Source organism: Colletotrichum abscissum (assembly GCF_030869225.1).
Source record: "Colletotrichum abscissum strain IMI 504890 chromosome Unknown Scaffold_19.1, whole genome shotgun sequence".
Taxonomy (NCBI): domain Eukaryota; kingdom Fungi; phylum Ascomycota; class Sordariomycetes; order Glomerellales; family Glomerellaceae; genus Colletotrichum; species Colletotrichum abscissum.
Genome location: NW_026850087.1, coordinates 565735 through 589410, shown reverse-complemented (window position 1 = coordinate 589410; position 23676 = coordinate 565735). Strand labels below are relative to the sequence as shown.

The following is a 23676-nucleotide window of genomic DNA, read 5'->3' as shown; positions in this document are numbered from 1 at the left end:
ATATAACTAATATTAAGAATTGCCTAAGCAACTAGTTAAGGTAAAAATAAAAAAATAAATATTAATACCGTATAATTAATATTAAGAACCGCCCGAGAAACTAGTAAAAGTAGAATATAAAAACAAATTAAATACTATTATAAGCTCGATTTTAAAAGGCTACCCTCTTATAAGATTTTATAAGTTTATTAAATAAATTACTAATTTTCTTTTTTTTTATACTTGTCCCCTAGTTGAGAAATTACTTATATTAAGGGGCTTAGGTTTTTAAGTTTAAGACTTATTACTTATTAATAATAGTATTTATAATGGTTATATTAAAAGCGGGCTTCTTAGGGTAGTCCCGGGAGATATAGCTAGATTTATCCCCCCGATAGAGGAATCTACTAGGGCCGTATTATATATTACGTATTAAAAAAAACTAAGTATATTACGCTCTATACCTAATTACTAATTAAAACTCCCGACCTTCCCTTATATAACTATTTAGAGAATAAGCTATATTTATTTTAATATATATAAAACCTCTTAATACTAGCCTACGTAAGTAATTAGATCTTATATTATATACTCCTTTTTATTAAAAGTTAAGGGACCCTTTATATATAAGTTATGCTAGGGGGGCTGTATTAGTTAGCTAGGCGGGCTATGTCCTACTTTTTCTAACTAATAAAATAAACGTAATTTTCTTAGCTAATTACGGTAAGTAATTAATTCTAGCTTTTTATTACTAACCTCGTACAAAACTAGCTTACGTAAACTTATATAATTCAAAAATTATTTTAGTTTTTATTACGTTAATCAAGAGATCTTAACAAACCTCGATATTTATTAATTACGTAAAAGTAATTAGGTTAATTAAGTTAATTAGTAGTACTTTTATTAAAAAGTCGTAATACTTTTACTTTTTGTAAGTAGCGACGGCAAGGTTAAGGTAAGTAAGTTAAAGTGAGTAAGTAAAAGTAGAAGTAGGTAATTAGTGGTAGTAGAAATTGGTTAGAATAATCCCTGGCCTCTTATTAGTTAGATTAGTTTAGGAGAAGTGGGACATAGCCCGCCTAGCTAACTAACACAGCCCCCCTAGTAAAACTCTTATATATTCCCTTATATTTATAATATAGCCTATTTATTTTTTATTTATCTTTTATTTTTACCTTTATTAACTACTTAGGCAATTCTCGATATTAATTATATAATATTAATATACGGTATTAGTAAATACTTATACTATCTTAATAAACTATTTTTTTTAAATTTTTCTATTTGTTTAACTTTCCCTTTTATAAAGTTTATAACTACGGTTTATTAATAGTAATATTAAGCGCCTAATACTACTACTTTATAAGCTTATTACGTACTTAGTTAAGTTAGCTACCTTTCTAAGTAATAATAGCTTATTATAGTATAAAATCGGAGATACCCTCGTTATTATTATTAAATAATATTAACCTCACGATATCTACCCTAGTACTTTTAACTTTACTTATATATATATATATATATATTCGTTACCTCGTTTCTTTTATTAAAATTAAAAAACACTACTTCCCTTATTATTACTATTATTATTATTATTATTATTATTATTATTATTATTTAACCGTTTACTTTAAGTATATTTTATTAAAATACTTAGACGCTATTAATAACTTATCGACCCTCAGGGCTTCCTTAATAAATAAAAGTTATTTAATTTTATAAGTATTATATTAAATAACCCCGAGCTATAGAGAGATTATTTTAATAAATATTATATTAATAATATTAACTTTTAAAAAATAGATAAATATATTATAATAAGCGTTACCCTTATTAATACCTTTTTAATATAATAAAATATAAATAAGCTTAGATTTAATAATATAATTAAGAGCTTAGAAAGAGCATAGGTAAGCGTATTAAATAAGAATATTAAGGAGAGGTTATTATTAAATAAAATAAAGGGAAAGAATAAGGGGTAGTATTTAGTTATTAAGAAGGTAATTAATATACTACGGTAGCGGGGTTATTAGTATTTAGTAACGGCTACGGCCGGCTATAGTTAGTTATAAAGTCTTATTAAGTACGTAATAGAAACTCGATATTAACTTTAATAAACTAGCTTGCCCGTAAAAGCGAAGATAGCCCTTAATAAGGCGGACCGGACCCTAAAAGGATAATATAGCTTATATTAAAAAGATTTCTAGTTTTATAAAATATAATTTCCAAATTAGTATTAATATATTAAATCTTTACGTTTATATTAGCCTAGCTATTTATAGTACTTATATTATTACTTAGCTAGATTCCGTATTATTAAAAAGTACTATATTACTTTTTAAGTATACTTATATAGTAGTTTCTTTCTAGCTTTATAAATATAAAAGATCGACCTTAACGGGATTACGCTTTTAAAAGAAATTATATAATATAATATACTTTTTAACTATATAATATATATAATATATCCTTAGTATACGCTTAACGTAATATAGTAATTTTAATACGAAAACTACTATTTAATTTAGGATAAGTAAGCTACCCTATAGCGGCGCTAGTTAAAAAGGTTAATAATAGAAGTTAGTTATAATAATTAGCTATAATAGTCGGCCGTAATAGTTAAAAGCGGCCCTTAACTATAGAGGTTTTAAACTTTAATAATAATATAAAAGTTTTTTTAAAAAAGGGCTAAATAAGCTAATATTTACTACTTAGAGCTTATAAAAATTCTTTTTATCCTTATTACTTTTAATATTACCTAAAGCTACTCTCTATTTAAACTAAATAAATTTACTAAATAAATTTACTAAATAAATTTACTAAATAAATTTACTAAATAAATCTATTAAATAAACTTATTAATATATAAACTACTACTTAAATAGCTAGTTAGATAACTAGTTAAGAGGTTAGCTAGTTAAAATATTATTTTAATAAGAAATTATCTTTTTAATATATAGTTAATAATTAATAAGCTAAAGATACCCGTTAATAAGTCTACCTCTCTTAGGCTAAGCACCCTCTTTAGCTAGCTTAGTACTATAGCTATTATAATTAATATAAATATATTTAAAAAGTAGTAAAGTACCTTTTAATAATACGGAATTTAGCTAAGTAATAATATAAATATTTTAAATAGCTAGGTTAATGTAGATATTAAAATTTAATATATTAATACTAATTTAGAAATTATATTTTATAAAACTAAAAATCTTTTTAATATAAGTTATATTATAAATATAAGGGAATATATAAGGGGCCCCTTAATCTTTAATAAATAAAATATATAATATATAATCTAGCTACTTACGTAGGCTAGTATTAAGAGGTTTTATATACGTTAAAATAAATATAGTTCGCCCTTTAAATAGCTAGAACTTAGAGAACTATAGGGGAAGGTTAGGAGTTTTAATTAGTAATTAGAAATAGAGCGTAATATATTTAGTTTTCCTTAATACGTAATATATAGTACGGCCCCGGGGGATTACTCTATTGGGGGATAGTTATACTCTATATAATTTAGCTTTAAATTATATAAATTAGAAAAGTAATAGTAATTATTTAGAATAAGGCTAGAAATAAGCTAAATAAATCGGCTAATTAAGACGATTTATATTTCTTAATAAGAATACTTACTTTTTAATAAGAGGAGTTATATATTAAATAACGACTTATAAAGCTAGGATAAAAGGTATTAAAATAGTATAAAATAGCTAAAAAAACTTTTCATAGGATTTCCTATATTATTAAAGTTAATTTAATATATAAGAAAAAAGATTAAAAAGTTTAGCTAATTAATAACGCGCTCTTTAATAAAGTAATACTTAATAACGATTTTTATTAAAAACTTAAAAAGCTTAAGGAAATTAAAAATAAGTTATAAAATTAATTAGGCCCCTATAAAGATATTATGATACCTAAGTTCTTAAATATAAAACAAAGCTCTAAATTAATAAACGATTAAGTTTAAGCTATTCTTAAAAATTATAACTATTTTTTTTTTTAGGGTCCGGTCCGCCTTATTAGGGGCTATCTTCGCCTTTATAAGTAAGCTAGTCTATTAGGGTTAATATTAAGTATTTTTATTACGTACTTTAATAAAACTTTATAACTAACTATACCCGGCCGTAGCCGTTACTAAATACTATTTGTTTTTTATTTTTACTTTTACTAGCTACTTAGGTAATTCTTAATATTAGTTATATAGTATTAATATATAGTATTAGTAAATACTTATACTGTCTCATTAGACTATTTTTTTAGATCTTTTACTTTTTTAAACTTTCCTTTTTAAGAAGTTTATAATTACGGATTAATAATAATATTAAGTACTTAACGCTATTACTTTATAAGCCGCCTACTTAGTTAAGTTTACTACCCTCTAAGTAATAGTAGCTTATAATAGTATAGTATTAAAAATACCCTTGTCGTTATTATTAAATATAATACCGACCTTCTTATTACTAATATCTACTACGCTTTCAACTTTAACTCGTATATATATATATATTTATTACTTCGTTCCCTTTTTTTAAAGTTAAAAAACGCTACTTCTCTTACTATTTATTATTATTATACTATTACTATTACTATTATTATTACTATTAAATTATCTACTTACTCTTAAATATATATTATTAAAATACTAAGATACTAACTTATTAATTTATAAGGATACCTTAAGGGCTAGAAGTCCGATCTTATAAGTATTATACTAAAGGACCCTAAATTATAATAAGGTCGTTTTAAGGAATATAAATTAGATATTATTAACTTAAATATTTAAAATATGTATATTAATATAAGTATTACCCTTATTAGTACTTAACTAATATAATATAATAACCTTAAAATACTTAACTAACTCCTAAATATTATTAATACTCTAGAATTACTATATAGGAGTAAATTAAGAAGGATTAAAAAGAAAAGTCTAGTATTATTAAAAAAAGTAAAAAGTAGGGGGTAGTTTTTAGCTATTTAGAGGGTAATTAATATACTATAATAGCGGGGTTGTTAGTATCTTAAGTTTAGTTAGTATTAATAGTTAGTAATAGCTATAGCTAGTAATAATTAGTTATAAAGTTTTATTAAAGTACGTAATAAAAATACTTATTATTAACCTTAATAGACTAGCTTATTTATAAAAGCGAAGATAGCCCCTAATGAGGCGGACCGGACCCTAAAGGGTTATTAAATACTATATATTATTAATATCCCTATTATAATATATTAATCGCCCTCCGTATAGCTAAAAACTACCCCCTATTTTCTACTTTTTTTAATAATACTAGACTTTTCTTTTTAATCCTTCTTAATTTACTCCTACGTAGCAATTCTAGAGTATTAATAATACTCGGGAGTTAGTTAAGTATTTCGAGGCTATTATATTATATAAGCTAAGTACTAATTATAATAATAATTATATTAATATTTCTAAATTTTAAATTAATAATATCTAATCCGTATTTTTTAAAATAATCGTACTATAGTTCGGGGTCTTTTAGTATAATATTTATAAAATCGAACTTCTAGCCCTTAAGATATCCCTATAGATTAATAAGTTAGCGTCTTAGTATTTTAATAATATATATTTAAAGTAGATAATTTAATAATAATAATAATAGTAATAATAATAGTAATAGTTATAGCGTAATAATAATAAATAGCGAGGGAAGCGTTTTTTAATTTTAATAAAAAAAACGAAGTAATAGATATATATATTTATTTTAGTATTCTACTTTTACTAATTACTCGGGCTGTTCTTAATATTAATTATATAGTATTAATATACCCTTTAGGGTCCGGTCCGCCTCATTAGGGGCCATCTTCGCCTTTATAGGTAAGCTAGTCTATTAAGGTTAATATCGAGTGTCTTTATTACGTATTTTAATAAAACTTTATAACTAACTATAGCTAGCCGTAGCCGTTACTAATTATTAATACTAATTAAAATTAAAATACTAATAACCCCGCTACCGTAGTATATTAATCGCCTTCTTAATAACTAAATATTACCCCTTATTTTCTCTTTTTATTTTATTTAATAATAACCTTTTCTTATTAATATTCCTATTTAATACGCTCGCTTATACTCTTTTTAAACTCTTAATTATATTTATTAAAATAGTCTCTCTATAGCCCGGGGTTATTTAATATAATACTTATAAAATTAAATAACTTCTAATTATTAAAGAAGCCCTAAGGGTCGATAAGTTATTAGTAGCGTCTTAGTATTTTAATAAAGTATATTTAAAGTAAACGGTTAGATAGTAATAGTAATAGTAATAATAATAATAAAAAAAGCGTTTTTTAACTTTAATAAAAGAAACGAAATAACGAATATATATATATATAAGTAAACTTAAAATAGGGTAAATATTATAAGGTCGATATTATTTAATAACGGCGACGAGGGTATTTCTAATACTACTATTATAAACTACTATACTTAAAAAGGTAGCTAACTTAGCTAGGTATATAGTAAGCTTATAAAATAATAGCGTCGGGTACCTAATATTACTATTAATAATCCGTAGTTATAAACTTAGTAAAAGGGAAACTTAAAAAGTTAAAAAATTTAAAAAAATAGTTTATTAAAATAGTAAGAATATCTATTAATACTATATATTAATACTATATAATCGATATTAATAATTGCCCGAGTAACTAATAAAGGTAAAAATAAAAAACAAAAATAAATAAAAATAAATACTTATAATTTAGCTTATCCCTTTGGGGTCCGGTCCGCCTTATTAGGGGCTATCTTCGCCTTTATAGGTAAGCTAGTTTATTAAAGTTAATATTAAGTATCTTTATTATATAATAAAACTTTATAACTAATTATAGCCGGCCGTAGCCGTTACTAAATACGCTAATATAATTTAAATAAACTATTATTAATAATATAATATATTAATCGCTTTTTAAATAGCTAAATACTACCCCTTACTTTCTCTTTTTATTTTATTTAATAATAACCTCTTCTTATTAATATTCCTATTTAATACGCTTACTTATGCTCTTTTTAAGCTTTTAATTATATTATTAAATCTAAGCTTATTTATATTACTCTATTATATTAAAAGGGCGCTAATAAGGGCAATGCTTATTATAATATATCTATTCGTTTTTTATAAGTTAATATTATAAATATAGTATTTATTAAGGTAGTCTCTTTATAGCTCGGGGTCGTTTAGTATAATACTTATAGGATCGAACTTCTAATTATTAAAAAAGCCCTAAGGGTTAATGAGTTATTAATAGCGTCTTAGTATTTTAATAAAGTATTTATTTTTTCTATATTCTACCTTTACTAGCTACTCGGGCGATTCTTAATATCGTTTATATAGTATTAATATACGGTATTAGTAAATACTTATACTATCTTACTAAAGTATTTTTTTTAGATTTTCTAACTTTTTAACTTTCCCTCTTATAAAGTTCATAACTACGGATTATTAATAGCAATATTAGGCGCCTAATATTACTACCTTATAAGCCCGCGCACCTAGCTAAGTTAGCTACCCTTCTAGGTAATAGTAGCTTATAACGGTAGTATCGGAGATGCCCTCGTCGCCGTCGTTAAGAATAATGCCGACCTTACGATGTCTGCCTTTTAACTTTACTCGCACACACACATACATTCGTTACCTCGTTTCCGTTCGGAGGGCGATTAATGTGTTGCGGCGGGATCGTTAGCATTCGGTAACGGCTGCGGCCGGCTATAGTTAGTTATGAAGTTTTATTAAAGTACGCAATAAAGACACTCGATATTAACCCTAATAGACCAGCTTGCCCGTGAAGGCGAAGATGGCCCCCAATGAGGCGGACCGGACCCCAAAGGGTTTAATAAAGTATACTTAAGAGTAAGTAGATAATTAGATAGTAATAGTAATAATAATAGTATAATAGTAATAAATAGCGAGGGAAGTAGCGTTTTTAATTTTAATAAAAGAAATAAAGTAACGAATATATATATATATATATACGAATTAAAATTAAAAGTATTAGTGTAGATATTATAAAGTTAATATTATTTAATAACGGTAACGAGGGTATCTCTAATTCTATACTATTATAAGCTATTATTATTTAAAAAAATAACTAACTTAGCTAGGTACGTAATAAGCTTATAAAGTAGTAGCGTTAAGTACTTAATATTATTATTAATAATCCGTAGTTATAAACTTTATAAGAGGGAAAGATAAAAAAGAGGAAGGAAATTTTAAAAAAAAAATAGTTTACTAAGATAGTATAAGTATTTACTAATACTATGTATTAATACTATGTAAAAGATATTAAGAATTACCCGAGTAGTTAGTAAAGGTAGAATACTAAAATAAACTAAAATAAATAATTTAGCTTATATTAAAGGGATTTTTAGTTTTATAAAGTATAATTTCTAAGCGTATATAAATATATTAAATTATAATATTCGTACTAGCCCGGTTATTTATTATATTTATATTATTACTTAGTTATATTTTATATTATTAAAAAATACTATATTACTCTTTAAGTATAGTTACGTTAGCTACGATAGCTAGGGTCTTAAGGGGGCTTAATTTATCGAGCCCTAGAGAGGGCGACCTATCGAGGGGCATTTTTAAGTTCTTAATAAAGTAGTATTTTAACTAGCTAATCTCTTAACTAGTTATTTAACTAGTTATTTAAATAATAGTTTATATATTAATAAGTTTGTTTAAGAAGTTTATTTAGTAAACTTATTTAGATTAAATAAAGCTTTAAATAATATTAAAAGTAATAAAAATAAAAAGAATTCTTATAAGCTTTAAGAAATAGCTAAATATTAGCCCTTTTAGCCCTTTTTTTTTAAAAAAAAACCTCTATATTACTATTAAAGTTTAGAACTTCTATAGTTAAGGGCCGTTTCTAACTTTTATAATTAACTTTTATTATTAACTATTTAAGCTAATACTACTATATAAGTAAAGAGGGTAGCTTATTTATCCTAAATTATATAGCAATCTTTATAATAAAATTATTATATTACGTTAAGTACGTATTTAGGGTATATTATATATATTATATAGTTAAAAATATACCGTATTATATAATTTCTTTTAAAAGCATAATCTTGTTAAGGTCGACCTTTTATATTTATAAAGCTAGAAACCCTTTGGGTTCCGGTCCGCCTTATTAGGGGCTATTTTCGCCTTTATAGGTAAGCTAGTCTATTAGGGTTAATATTGAGTTTTATTACGTACTTTAATAAGAATTTATAACTAATTATAACCGGCCGTAGCCGTTATTAAATACGCTAATATAGCTTAAGTAAACCGTTATTAATAATATAATATATTAATTGCCTTCTAAATAGCTAAATACTACCCCTTACTTTCTCTCTTTATTTATTTAATAATAACCTCTCTCTAATATTCCTTTTTAATATACTTATTTACGCTCTTTTTAAGCTCTTAATTATATTATTAAATCTAGGCTTATTTCTATTATTTTATTTTATTAAAAAATATTAATAAAGGTAATACTTATTATAATATATTTATCCGTTTTTTATAAATTAATATTATAAATATAATATTTATTAAAATAGTCTTTTTATAGCTCGGGGTCGTTTAGTATAATACTTATATAGTAGTTTCTTTTTAGCTTTATAAGCGCAAAAGATCGACCTTAACGGGATTACGTTTTTAAAGGAAATTATATAATATAGTATACTTTTTAATTATATAATATATATAATATACTTTAAATACGTACTTAATATAATATAATAATTTTAATATAAAAACCGCTATATAATTTAGGATAAGTAAGCTACCCTATAGTAGTACTAACAAAAAAGTTAATAATAAAGGTCGGTTATAAAGGTTAAAAATAGCCCTTAATTATAGAGGTTCTAAACTTTAATAGTAACATAAAGGTTTTTTAAAAAAGGGCTAAAAAGGCTAATATTTAGCTATTTTTTAAAGCTTATAAAAATTATTTTTATTTTTATTATTTTTAATATTATTAAAAGCTCTATTTAAACTAAATAAATTTATTAAATAAACCTCTTAAACGAACTTATAAATATATAAACTATTCCTTATTAAAAACCTACTCTCTTAGTATATAGTTAATAATTAATAAGCTAGAACTTTTTAAAAATACCCTTTAATAGGTCCCCCCCTCTAAGGCTCAATAGATTCTTAAGCCCCCTCGACGCCTTAGTTATTATAATTAATATAAGTATACTTAAAGAGCAGTATAATACTTTTTAATAATATAGTATCTAACTAAGTAATAGTATTTATTTATTTTTTATTTCTACCTTTACTAGCTACTCGGGCGACTCTCGATATTAGCTATATACTATTAATATATAGTATTAGTAAATACTCCTACTGTCTCGTTAGACTATTTTTTTTTTTAGATTTTCTACCTTTTTAAACTTTCCCTCTTATAAAGTTTATAATTACGGATTAACGGCGATATTGGGCGCGATACTACTACTTCTAAGTAATAGTATAAGTATTATAAATAACTAGGTTAATATAAACGTTAAGATTTAATATATTAACGCTAATTTAGAAATTATACTTTATAAAATTAAAAATCTTTTTAATATAAACTATATTATAAATGTAAAAGAATATATAAAAGGTCCCTTAACTTTTAATAAAAAGGAGTATATAATATAAGATTTAATTACTTATATAAATTAATACTAAGAGGTCTTATATATATTAAAATAAGTATAACTCGCTCTCTAAATAACTAAAAATAGTAAAAAGTTAGGAGCTATTTTAATTAGTAATTAAGTATAGAGCGTAATATACTTAGTTTTTTTTAATACGTAATATACAGTACAGCCCTAGTAAATTGCTCCGTTAGGGGGAGTATAATACTTATATAGTAGTTTTTTTTCCGGCTTTATAAATATAAAAGATCGACCTTAACGGGATTATGTTTTTAAAAGAAATTATATAATATAGTATACTTTTTAATTATATAATACGCGTAATATATCCTAAGTACGCACTTAACGTAATATAGTAATTTTAATACGAAAACTGCTATTTAATTTAGGATAAGTAAGCTACCCTTTATATAGTAGCGCTAGTTAAAAAGGTCGATAGTAGAGGTTAGCTATAATAGTTAACTATAATAATTAGTTACTATAGTTAGCCGTAATAGTTAGAAGCGGCCTTCCTTAACTATAGAGGTTCTAAACTTTAATAATAATATAAAAGTTTCTAAAAAAAGGGCTAAATAAGCTAATATTTACTACTCTTTATACTAAAGCTCGTAAAGATTCTTTTTATCTTTATCGCTTTTAATATTACCTAAAATTACTCTCTATTTAAACTAAACAAATTTACTAAATAAATCTACTAAACAAATCTACTAAATAAATTTATTAAATAAACTTATTAATATATAAACTACTACTTTAATAAGAACCTACTCTCTTAGTATATAATTAGTAATTAGTAGGCTAGAACTCTAAAAATGCCTATTAATAAGTCTACCCCTCTCGGGCTAGGCGCCCTCTTTAACTAACTTAACGCTATAATTATTATAACTAACGTAAGTATACTTAAGAAATAATAAAGTACTTTTTAATAATACGGAATTTAGCTAAGTAATATTATAAATATTATAAATAGCCGGGCTAATATAAATACTAAGATTTAATATATCGATATTAGTTTAGTTATAATAATTATAATAAACGGGCTAGAGGTATATAGGGTTAAAATAATAAGTTAGTGCTTTAAATAGCTCTTATAAAACCCCCTAGGTAACGATAATATTTATATAAAAAAATAGATTATATTAGACTTAGTTACTTACGTAAGTTAGTATTAAGAAGTCTTATATACGTTAAAATAAGTAAAGCTCGCCCTATAAGTGGGTAGTAAAAAATTAGGAGCTATTAATAAAAAAAAGATAATAGTTAAGTTAGTTAACTACTATTTTAATTAGTAATTAGGTATAGAGCGTAATATACTTAGTTTTCCTTAATACGTACTATATAGTACGGCCCCGGCGGATTGCTTTGTCAGGGGGTATAATACTTATAAAATCGGACTTTTAGTTATTAAAAAAGCCCTAAGGGTCGACGAGTTATTAATAACGTCTTAGTATTTTAATCAAGTATATTTAAAATAAGGCGCTTAATATCGCTATTAATAATCCGTAGTTATAAACTTTATAAAAAGGAAAGTTAAAAAAGGTATAAAATTTAAAAAAGAATAGTTTATTAAGATAATAAGAGTATTTATTAATACTATATATTAATACCGTATAATCGATATTAAGAATCGCCTAAGTAGCTAGTAAAAGTAGAAATAAAAATAAATATCTAAAGTAAATAGTTAAATAGTAATAATAATAGTAATAGTAATAATAAGGGAAGTAGCGTTTTTAACTTTAATAAAAAAATAAAGTAACGAATATATATATATATATATGAGTTAAAATTAAAACTATTAAAATAAATATTGTAAAGTTAATATTATTTAATAATAGTAACGGGGGTATTTTTAATTCTATTATTATAAACTATTATTACTTAGCGGGCCGTAAATTTAGCTAAATAAGTATAGACTTATAAAATAATAGCGTTAGGCGCTTAATATTATTATTAATAAACCGTAGTTATAAACTTTATAAGAGGGAAAATTAAAAAAAATAAAAAGAATTTAAAAAAAATAGTTTATGAAAATAGTAAGAGTATTTATTAATACTATATATTAATACTATATAAACGATATTAAGAACCGCCCGAGTAGCTAGTAAAAGTAAAATATTAAAATAAATAAAGCTAAAAAAAAACTATTATATAAACTATTAACCCCCCAATAGAGCAATCCGCCGGGGCCGTACTATGTATTACGTATTAAAAAAACTAGGTATAATACGCTCTATACTTAATTACTAACTAAAATAGCTCCTAACCTTTTATTACGTAACTACCTATAGGGTAAGCTTTACCCACTTTAATATATATAGGACCTCTTAGTACTAGCCTACGTAAGTAGCTAGGTTTAGTATAATCTATTTTATTATATAAGTATTATGATTATTTAGGGGGTTCTATAAGAGCTATTTAAAATACTAGCTTATTATTTTAATTTTATATATTTTTAGCCCGTTTATTATAGCTATTATAATTAAATTAATATTAATATACTAAATCTTAATATTTATATTAGCCTAGTTATTTATAATATTTATATTATTACTTAGTTAAATTCTATATAATTAAAAAGTACTTTACTAATCCTTAGATATATTTATATTAGTTATAATAGTTAAAATATTAAGCTAACTAAGGGCGCTTAGCTTAAGAGGGGTAGACTTATCGATAGGTGTCTTTAGTTCTAGCTTACTAATTACTAATTATATACTAAGAATAAAATAAGTTCTTATTAAAGTAGTAGTTTATATATTAATAAGTTTATTTAATAAATTTATTTAGTAGATTTATTTAGTAAATTTATTTAGTAAATTTATTTAATAAATTTGTTTAGTTTAAATAAAGAGTAGCTTTAAATAATATTAAAAGCGATAAGAATAAAAAGAATCTTTATAAGCTCTAAAAAGTAATAAATATTAGCTTATCTAGCCTTTTTTTTAAAAAACCTCTACGTTATTATTAAAGTTTAGAACCTCTATAATTAAGGGCCGCTTTTAATTATTACGGCCGATTATTATAGCTAATTATTATAACTAATTTCTATTATTAACCTTTTTAACTAGCGCTATTACTAAAAAGGGCAGCTTACTTATCTCAAATTAAATAATAGTTTTCGTATCGAAATTATTATATTATATTAAGCGCGTACTTAGGATATATTATACATATTATATAATTAAAAAGTATATTATATTATATAATTTTTTTTAAAAATATAATCCTATTAAGGTCGATCTTTTGTACTTATAAAGCCGGAAAAAAACCACTATATAAACTATTATTACCCCCCTAATAGAGTAATCCGCCGGGGCCGTATTATATACTACGTATTAAAAAAACTAAGTATATTACGCTCTATACCTAATTACTAATTAAAATAGCTCCTAACCTTTTATTACTTATTTAAAAAGCGAGCTATACTTATTTTAATATATATAAAACCTCTTAGTACTAGCTTATATAAGTAACTAAATCCTATATTATATACTCCTTTTTATTAAAAATTAAAGGACCCTTTATATATTCCCTTATATTTATAATATAGCTTATATTAAAGGGAGTTTTAGCTTTATAAAATATAAATTCTAAATTAGTATTAATATACTAAATTTTAATATCTATATTAGCCTAGCTATTTACGGCGTTCGTATTATTACTTAGTTAAATTCTATATTATTAAAAAGTATTATACTACTTTTTAAATATACTTATATTAGCTACGATAGCTAGGCCGTTAAGGGGGCTTAGTTTATTAAAAAAATATATTAGGCCTCAGAGGGGGGGACCTATTAAGGGGCATTTTTAATAAAATAAGTTCTTAATAAGTAGTAGTTTATATATTAATAAGTTCGTTTAATAAGTTTATTTAGTAGATTTGTTTAGTTTAAATAGAGCTTTAAGTAATATTAAAAATAATAAAAATAAAAAGAATTTTTATAAGCTCTAAGTAGCTAAATATTAGCCCTTTTAGCCCTTTTTTTTAGAAACTTTTATATTATTATTAAAGTTTAGAACCTTTATAACTAAGGGCCGCCTCCGACTTTTATAACTAACCTTTATTATTAACCTTTTTAATTAGCGCCGCTACGTAAGTATATTACTTAGCTTATTATTAATAAGTAATATACCCCTCTCTTACTTTTTTAAAAATAGAGATATAAAGCTAATACGAATTTAAGTAAAGAGGGCAGCTTACTTATTTTAAATTATATAGCGGTTTTTATATTAAGATTATTATATTATATTAAGCGCGTACTTAGGGTATATTACGTATATTATATAATTAAAAAGTATATTATATTATATAATTTCTTTTAAAAACGTAATCCTATTAAAGTCGGTCTTTTATACTTATAAAGCCGGAAAAAAAAAACTATTATATAAACTATTATTATTTAAAAAGGTAGCTAACTTAATTAAGTACGTAATAAGTTTATAAAATAATAACGTTAAGTACTTAATATTATTATTAATAATCCGTAGTTATAAACTTTATATAATAGTATTTTTTTAGCTTTATAAGCGTAAAAGATCGACCTTAATAAGATTACGTTTTTAAAGGAAATTATATAATACAGTATACTTTTTAACTATATAATATATATAATATACCCTAAGTACGCGCTTAATATAATATAGTAATTTCGATACGAAAATCGCTATATAATTTAGGATAAGTAAGCTGCCCTATAGTAGCGCTAGCTAAAAAAGTTAATAATAGAAATTAACTATAATAATTAACTATAATAGTTAGCTATAATAATTAAAAGCGGCCCTTAATTATAGAAGTTCTAAACTTTAATAATAATATAAAGGTTTTTTTAAAAAAAGCTAAATAAGTTAATATTTATTACTTATACTAAAGCTTATAATTTTTTATTTTTATTTTTATTGTTTTTAATATTACTTAAAGCTACTCTCTATTTAAACTAAATAAATTTATTAAATAAATTTACTAAATAAATTTACTAAATAAACTTATTATTATATAAACTACTATTTAAATAGCTAGTTAAATAACTAGTTAAGAAGTTAGCTAGTTAAAATACTATTTTAATAAGAACTTACTTTCTTAATATATAGTTAATAATTAATAAGCTAAAAATACTCGTTAATAAGTCTATTTCTCTCGGGCTAGGCGCTCTTAATTAGCTCAATACTATAGCTATCGTAACTAATATAAATACGCCTAAGGATTAATAAAGTACTTTTTAATAATACGGAATTTAGTTAAATAATAATATAAATATTATAAATAGTTAGGTTAATATAAATATTAAGATTTAGTATATTAATATTAGCTTAGAAATTATATTTTATAAAAATAAAAATCCTTTTAATATAAGCTATATTATAAATATAAAGGAATATATAAAGGGCCCCCTAATTTTTAATAAAAAAAAGTATATAATATAAGATCTAGTTATTTATATAAGCTAGTACTAAGAGGTTTTATATATATTAAAATAAGTATAGCTCGCTCTCTAAATAGTTAGAACTTAGAGGATTTTATATAAAAAAAAGTTAGGAGTTTTAATTAGTAATTAGGTATAGAATATAATATACTTAGTTTTCCTTAATACGTAATATATAGTACGGCCCCGGCGGATTACTTTATTAAGGGGGTTATAAACTTTATAAGAGGGAAAGTTAAGGAAAATTTAAAAAAAATAGTTTAATAAAATAGTAAGAGTATTTATTTATTTATTTTTTATTTCTACTTTTACTAGCTACTTAGGCAATTCTTAATATCATTTATATAGTATTAATATACGGTATTAATAAATACTTATACTATCTCGTTAGACTATTTTTTTAGATTTTTTAACTTTTTAACTTTCCCTCTTATAAAGTTCATAACTACGGATTATTAATAATAATAATAAGCGCTACTACCTTATAAGCCCGCGTACTTAGCTAAGTTAGCTACCTTTCTAAGTAATAGTAGTTTATAATAATAGCATTAAAGATACCCTTATTACCGTTATTAAGAATAATACCAACCTCATAATATCTACTTTTTAACTTCACTCGCACATATATATATTCGTTACCTTATTTCCTTTATTAAAGTTAAAAAACGCTACTTCCCTCGCTATTTATTACTATCGCCCTATCGCTATCGCCCTATTATTATTACCCTATTACTATTACCCTATTACTATTACTATCGCTATTACTATCGAATTATTTACTTTAAATATATATTATTAAAATACTAAAACGCATAGTTATTATCGACCCCTAGGGCTTCTTTAATAGCTAAAAGTTCGATTTTATAAATATTATACTAAAGGACCCCGGACTATAATACGGCCGTTTTAAAAAATACGGATTAAATACTATTAATTTAAAAATCGGAAAGATATATATTAATATAGCTATTACTTTAATAAGTACTTAGCTTATATAATATAGTAGCCTCGAAATACCTAACTAACTCTAAAGTATTATTAATATTTTAAAAACATAGTATAAAAATAAGTTAAAAAAGATTAAAAAAGATATTTTAAAGTTATTAAATAAAGTAAAAAGTAGGGGGTAGTTTTTAGCTATTTAGAGGGCGATTAATATATTACGGTAGGATCGTTAGTATTTAGTAATAGCTACGGCCGGCTATTATTAGTTATAAAGTTTATTATATAATAAAAATACTCAATATTAACCCTAATAAACTAGCTTACCTATAAAGGCGAAAATAGCCCCTAATAAAGCAAACCGGACCCCAAAGGGGAGTATTTATTTATATTATATATTAATATTATCCCTTTAGGGTCCGGTCCGCCTTATTAGGGGCCATTTTCGCCTTTATAAGCAAGCTAGTTTATTAAAATTAATATTAAGTTTTTATTATATAATAAGCTTTATAACTAATAATAGCTAGCCGTAGCTATTAGTACTAACTAAACTTAAAATACTAATAACCCCGCTATTATAATATATTAATCGCTTTCTTAATAGCTAAATACTACCTCTTATTTTATTTTTTTTATTTTTTTTAATAATAACCTCTCCTTAATATTCCTATTTAATACGCTCGCTTATACTCTTTTTAAGCTCTTAATTATATTATTAAGTCTAGGCTTATTTATACTTTATTATATTAAAAAGGTGCTAATAAGAGTAATACTTATTATAATATATCTATCCGTTTTTTATAAGTTAATATTATTAATATAATATTTATTAAAGCGGTCTTTTTATAACTCGGGGTTATTTAGTATAATATTTATAAGATCGAACTTCTAGTTATTAAAGAAGCCCTAAGGGTTAACGAGTTAGTATTTTAATATTTTAATAAAATATACTTCAAGTAGATAGTTAAATAGTAATAGTAATAATAATAATAATAGCGAAAGAAGTAGCGTTTTTAACTTTAATAAAAAAAATAAAGTAATAAATATATATATATATATACGAGTAAAGTTAAAAGTATTAAAGTAAATATCGTATTTATAGAGGTTAATATTATTTAATAATAGCGACGAGGGCATTTTTAATTCTATATTATTATAAGCTATTATTATTTAAAAGGGTAGTTAACTTAGCTAGGTATATAATAAGCTTATAAAGTAGTAGCGTTAAGCACCTATTACTATTTATAATCCGTAGTTATAAACTTTATAAGAGGGAAAGTTAAAAAGTTAAAAAATTTAAAAAAAATAGTTTAATAAGATAGTATAAGTATTTACTAATACTATATATTAATACTATATAAATAATATTGAGAATCGCCCGAGTAGTTAGTAAAGGTAGAATACTAAAATAAAAATATTAATATTATATAATCAATATTAAGAACTACCTAAGTAGCTAGTAAAAGTAAAATATAAAAATAAATAAACTAGTACTTAATTACTCTAATTAAGGTATATATTCTAAGAATAAACTATTTAATTTAACGATTTATAATAAAATATTAGTTAGAAGTATCCTATTAGCTTCTGTGACGTCACGTCGCTTTGAACTTTGTCCGGCAGGCAAGTCTTCTAGGCAAACCCGAATTTCCATTTCCCCGTGTATGCCCTCCCGACGAACAGGCAACTTGCCCATTGCATTTCTCGATAGGGATGCGCAACTCATTCCAAGATGGCCGCAAGATCGGCATCCCGCGATTCGAATCCTCCCATACCCTTCACCGGCGACGCTGACAAGGGCAAATCCAGCCGAGATCTTTCACCAGTATTCCCACTTCTCAACAACGACGAAACGGCGAAAGCTCTATCCTCCGATGCTGCGATGCAAATCCGTCCCGGCGAAGATGACGTCGATGAAGAACCCGCGGTCGCAAAGCCCTTTGTCAGAACGTCAAGTCCTGACTCTGCAGCTCGGGTGGCGGATGCTTATGATGAAAAGGGTCCCGATCGCCTCGATCGCAAGATGCATAAATTCAGCCTTTATGAGACTGCCACGCGGTACTACATTGTGGGGGGAGACGTGACGGAGAAGCGGTACCGCATTCTCAAGATTGAAAGAACAACCGACGACTCGGAGCTCAGCATTACGGACGACAAGATCATCTACAGCCAAAAGGAGATGAACCAGTTGTTGGATACGATCGACGATGGCAACAAAGGCACTGGTGGCATCAAGCTCCGATGCACTGCCTGGGGCTTGCTAGGTTTCATCAAATTCACTGGACCGTACTACATGCTCCTGATCACGAAAAAGAGCACAGTGGCAATGATTGGGGGGCATTATATCTACCAAGTCGATGGTACAGAGCTTGTGCCGCTGACGCCCAATCGATTCAAGGCGGACGTTCGCAACACCGAAGAGTCCCGGTTCTTGGGCATACTGAACAACCTGGATCTTACCAGGTCGTTCTATTACAGCTATTCGTACGATATTACACGCACACTGCAGCACAATCTGACAAGGGAGCGCGAAGCGCTTGCGCGGGGGCTTCCAGGGACCATGGATGACTTCAATGGCATGTTTGTGTGGAACAGCCACCTGCTGCAGCCGGCCATGAAAGCACTGAAGGACCCGTTCGACTGGTGCCATCCCATCATCCATGGTTATATTGACCAAGCTGGTGAGTACTGGCAAATGACACTAATAAGTCAACTGGGCATCTACCTGACTGCGTTTCATAGCCTTATCGATATACGGGCGCACTGCGTATATCACCATCATTGCTCGGCGATCTCGTTTCTTTGCTGGTGCGAGGTTTCTCAAACGAGGGGCCAACGACCTCGTGAGTTTGCCCAACTAGTATGCAAGAAACAATGCGGCTGACACTATGTGAATAGGGTTACGTTGCAAATGATGTTGAGACGGAGCAAGTCGTCTCAGAAGCCTTGACAACTTCATTCCATGCCCCAGGACACAGGCTATTCTCCAGCCCGCAGTACACTTCCTATGTTCAGCACCGGGGAAGCATTCCCCTGTACTGGACACAGGATAACACGGGCGTGACACCAAAACCCCCCATCGAGTTGAATCTCGTCGATCCTTTCTACAGTGCTGCCGCTCTTCATTTCGACAACCTTTTCGAGCGCTACGGCGCTCCTATTTATGTGCTGAATCTCGTCAAAGCGAGAGAACGGACGCCGCGGGAATCCAAGCTGCTGTTGGAGTATACAAACGCAATCAACTACCTGAACCAGTTCTTACCCGAAGGCCGCAAAATCATTCACAAGGCGTGGGACATGAGCCGAGCGGCGAAGAGTCGTGACCAGGACGTTATAGGTACACTGGAGCGCATTGCCGAGGATGTTGTCACCACGACCGGATTCTTCCATGATGGCGACGGCAAGGTGTACCCAACCAGCGTCCAAAACGGCGTGGCCCGAACCAACTGTATAGACTGTCTTGACCGAACCAACGCTGCCCAATTCGTCATTGGGAAGAGGGCCCTAGGCCATCAGCTTCATGCACTCGGCATTCTCGAAGACACCTCCATCAACTATGACACAGACGCCGTTAATCTCTTCACTCACATGTATCACGATCACGGTGACACTATTGCTGTGCAATATGGTGGCTCCCAGCTTGTCAATACCATGGAGACATACCGCAAGATCAATCAATGGACGAGCCACTCTCGCGACATGATCGAGAGCTTCAAGAGGTATTACAATAACTCTTTCCTAGATGGGCAGCGCCAAGAAGCGTACAACCTCTTCCTCGGCAACTACATATTTGCTCAAGGGCAACCAATGCTATGGGACCTTGCGACCGACTACTACCTTCATCATGCGGACCCACGAGCTTGGTCCGAAAAGACGAAGCGAAACTACATCAATTGGTATACTGCAGACAACTTGCAGGAAAGAAGTTTTCCGCCTTACATGCCACCCCCAGGCGAGGCAAAGAACAAGCCAGTATCTCACTTTGATGATTACTGGGTCGAATACTATCGCCCATCCACACTCTCGTCATTTCTGAAAATGTTTCCCTATAAAATGAACTCAACCATCAAATACATACCCTTCAAATCCACGCAAGATGGACGGTATGACCTGAGTCCTTTCCGGGTTCGCAATGAGACTGATATGGACGCCCACGAGAAGAAGAAGCCCAAAAAAGAGGTGACAATCGTCGATCCGCAAGACTTGAAGTCCCCTCGGGACATTGACGCTGCATCGGTCATGTCGGACCGTACTGCAGGTGGGAAGGGGATTTCCATTCACCGCTGGCTTCAGCCAATGCAGGACAGAGTGACTGGGCATCATGGAATTATGAAAGAGACTCATGCAGAACCACAAGATCCGTCAAAGATCAAGCCCACAGCCCAGGAAAAGACTAAAGCGGCTCAATGGACCTTCACGAAGGCCGTTAGTGAGTCCCTCAATCCATCTGTCAGCCAACAAGAGGCCGAGGACTATGAGCGGTACATCAGCCACCCTCAAAACCTGCCGCTGGTAGTGTCTGCCGAAACGATCCAGGCAGAAAACCAAACCGAGTACCAGCACTATGTCCAGAGCAGTGAGCAAAGCGACGCGATAACGCCTGTCGGTACCGAGGAGGATATCGCTGTATATGCGGAGCTCCTCAAGGTTGGCAGCAATCCTCTTACCGTTACCGAGGAGGATGCTCAGAAGAAGCGATACAAGGCCTATAGGAAATGGCTTCGTGGCAAGTCGTTCTTCAAACAGCAGCCACTTGATTGAGATCACCTCCGCTGTTCCCTTCACCTACCGCCACTGCCCCATCCCCCTGGTCTCCAAACAAGTCTTCGAGCCTAGGCTCCGCAGCTAGCAATGCCGATATGTGAGGCTTTAAGGGCATATCGGCCGCTGCAAAGATCGCGCGCAGGATAGGTGCAAGTTTGGAGATTTCAGCTAAAGCCTCTTTGGTCGCCGCATTCTCAGGCCCGTTCCTTTGCTCAGCGAGCATATTCAACCAGCAAACGCTGGTGGATCTAAGCACTTCGCCTGCATGTGTCCCGTTTGGAATTCTCGGCCAGCAGTTCACCAGTATGGCACCGAATGCCTGCGCAGCCGCTTGTATGCTGCTCGGATGAGAAGCGAGAAAGGGGTCCGTCATGATTGCAGAAACCATGGACAGGAGTTCCTATGGAAGAGTTAGCAGTCGAGGCACCACGCTGGAGACATGTGGAGTTACCTTCAAATGTGCTGTGGCAAGAAAGCCGAGTTCGTTGACGATAGAGGTCGTTTGTCGAGCAAGTAATTCAACAATTCCAACATAGTCGGACGCTTGCCAGTAGCCCATGAAAACTCCTTCCCTGAGCAAACGAGTAAGAAGTCCTTTCTTTTTGTCTCTGTCCCCCTCCCCAGGAAACTGAATTTTGGCAAGCCGGATGATTGCACTATATGCCGGATCAAGTAGCAGGAGGGACTCTTTCTCAGGCGTCAGAGTTGGCAAGGATAGTAAGGTGGGGAAGACGGATTGCTCAAATATGTCACCCAGGCCGGTTTGGACGAGGACCTTGCCTGGGCATTTGACGAGAAAGTCGCCTAGAACAGCCAGGCCCCTTGCTTTATTTTCTGTATCGGGGTCGTCTAGGAGAGCGAGGAGAACTGGAGTGAACAATGGCCAACTTTTTTCGACAAGCGCATCCTGTAGATTAATGGTTAGCCGGCCATTCCAGCATCATGACTACTTGATATCGGAAGTGTGACCAACATGGGATTGTTCCACAGCCCAGGAAAACACTGTAATGGCATAAGCTTGAGTGGTTTTCCAAGATTTCGCGTCATCGGTATCAGCGGAAGCGCCAGGAGTGAAGCGGTCCTGACTGTCGTCGGCGAAATGAGCTTTTCTGCCGGTGGAAGTGATGCGACTAGAGCTGTTCCGAGAGAAGAGGGGTCGAATAAAGCCCTCCAGCACTACCGATGTGATGAACGCCTGCTTTTGAACACCGTCCAATGAACGCTCCAGGATCTCTCTAGCATAAAGCTCTGCATTGACGGTCGTCCAGGTTCTCTTGCGGTCGGTGTATGCAGCAATAGCAATGAGATCTTGGTCGTCAAGCGATGGAGAAAATCTCACGACAAGACTTCTCAAGATATCCAACGCCTGCTCGGCTAGAGCTGGGTCAGTGTTTGACAGCGGGCCAGAAGAGCTGCTCAGTAATCCCAGTGCATGGCTAGATAGCTGTGCGATAGACTCGTGATCTTGAGGCCCTTCGTCGATGCGGTCGGCGTTTCTGAGACAGAGTGAAAGAGCGCTGAGAGTGGATATTGGCGGCTGCTGGTGGTGTTAATGACTAACAGTGTAAGATGAATTAGATGGACTAATAGGTCGAACCCACAAAATGCTCGACCTCCGATAAGTCTCGTGCGAGGTCTGTGAGAGTATATCGTTTTGGTAGATCTGTAGCTCCTGTCAGCTTCCAATGTCTAACGAAGCACTGCTTTGATCGCGAGGGAAATGCGGACCTCTATCGACGTTGAACTCAAGTGAGCTTGACGTAGCTCGATGCAGGGCCTCAACTACGTCGGAGAGCATAGCGGGCAATGGTGAGACCAAATAAACGTGGACGATTGAGGCGGGACAGGGCCCTTGATGCGGTTTGTTTACTTGTATGCAGGTCGTATGACAGGTTCCTTTCTGGG

General features: G+C 29.5%; 2 protein-coding genes across 2 annotated transcripts; one reads left to right on the top strand and one right to left on the bottom strand.

Moving 5' to 3' along the window:
• Nucleotides 1-18739: 18739 nt before the first annotated feature.
• CABS01_08503 (uncharacterized protein) lies at nucleotides 18740-21768 on the top strand (the record flags this gene model as incomplete). Its single annotated transcript, XM_060541862.1, has 3 exons — nucleotides 18740-19688; nucleotides 19750-19850; nucleotides 19906-21768. 3 exons carry the CDS (start codon nucleotides 18740-18742, stop codon nucleotides 21766-21768), a joined length of 2913 nt encoding a protein of 970 aa, XP_060402019.1.
• Nucleotides 21769-22171: 403 nt separating this feature from the next.
• On the bottom strand, nucleotides 22172-23483 carry CABS01_08502 (uncharacterized protein; the record flags this gene model as incomplete). The annotated part of the gene is made up of 3 exons (XM_060541861.1): nucleotides 22172-22678; nucleotides 22745-23308; nucleotides 23373-23483. Coding segments are annotated over 3 exons (1182 nt in total), but the record flags the coding sequence as incomplete, so codon positions are not given.
• Between the last annotated feature and the right edge of the window lie 193 nt (nucleotides 23484-23676).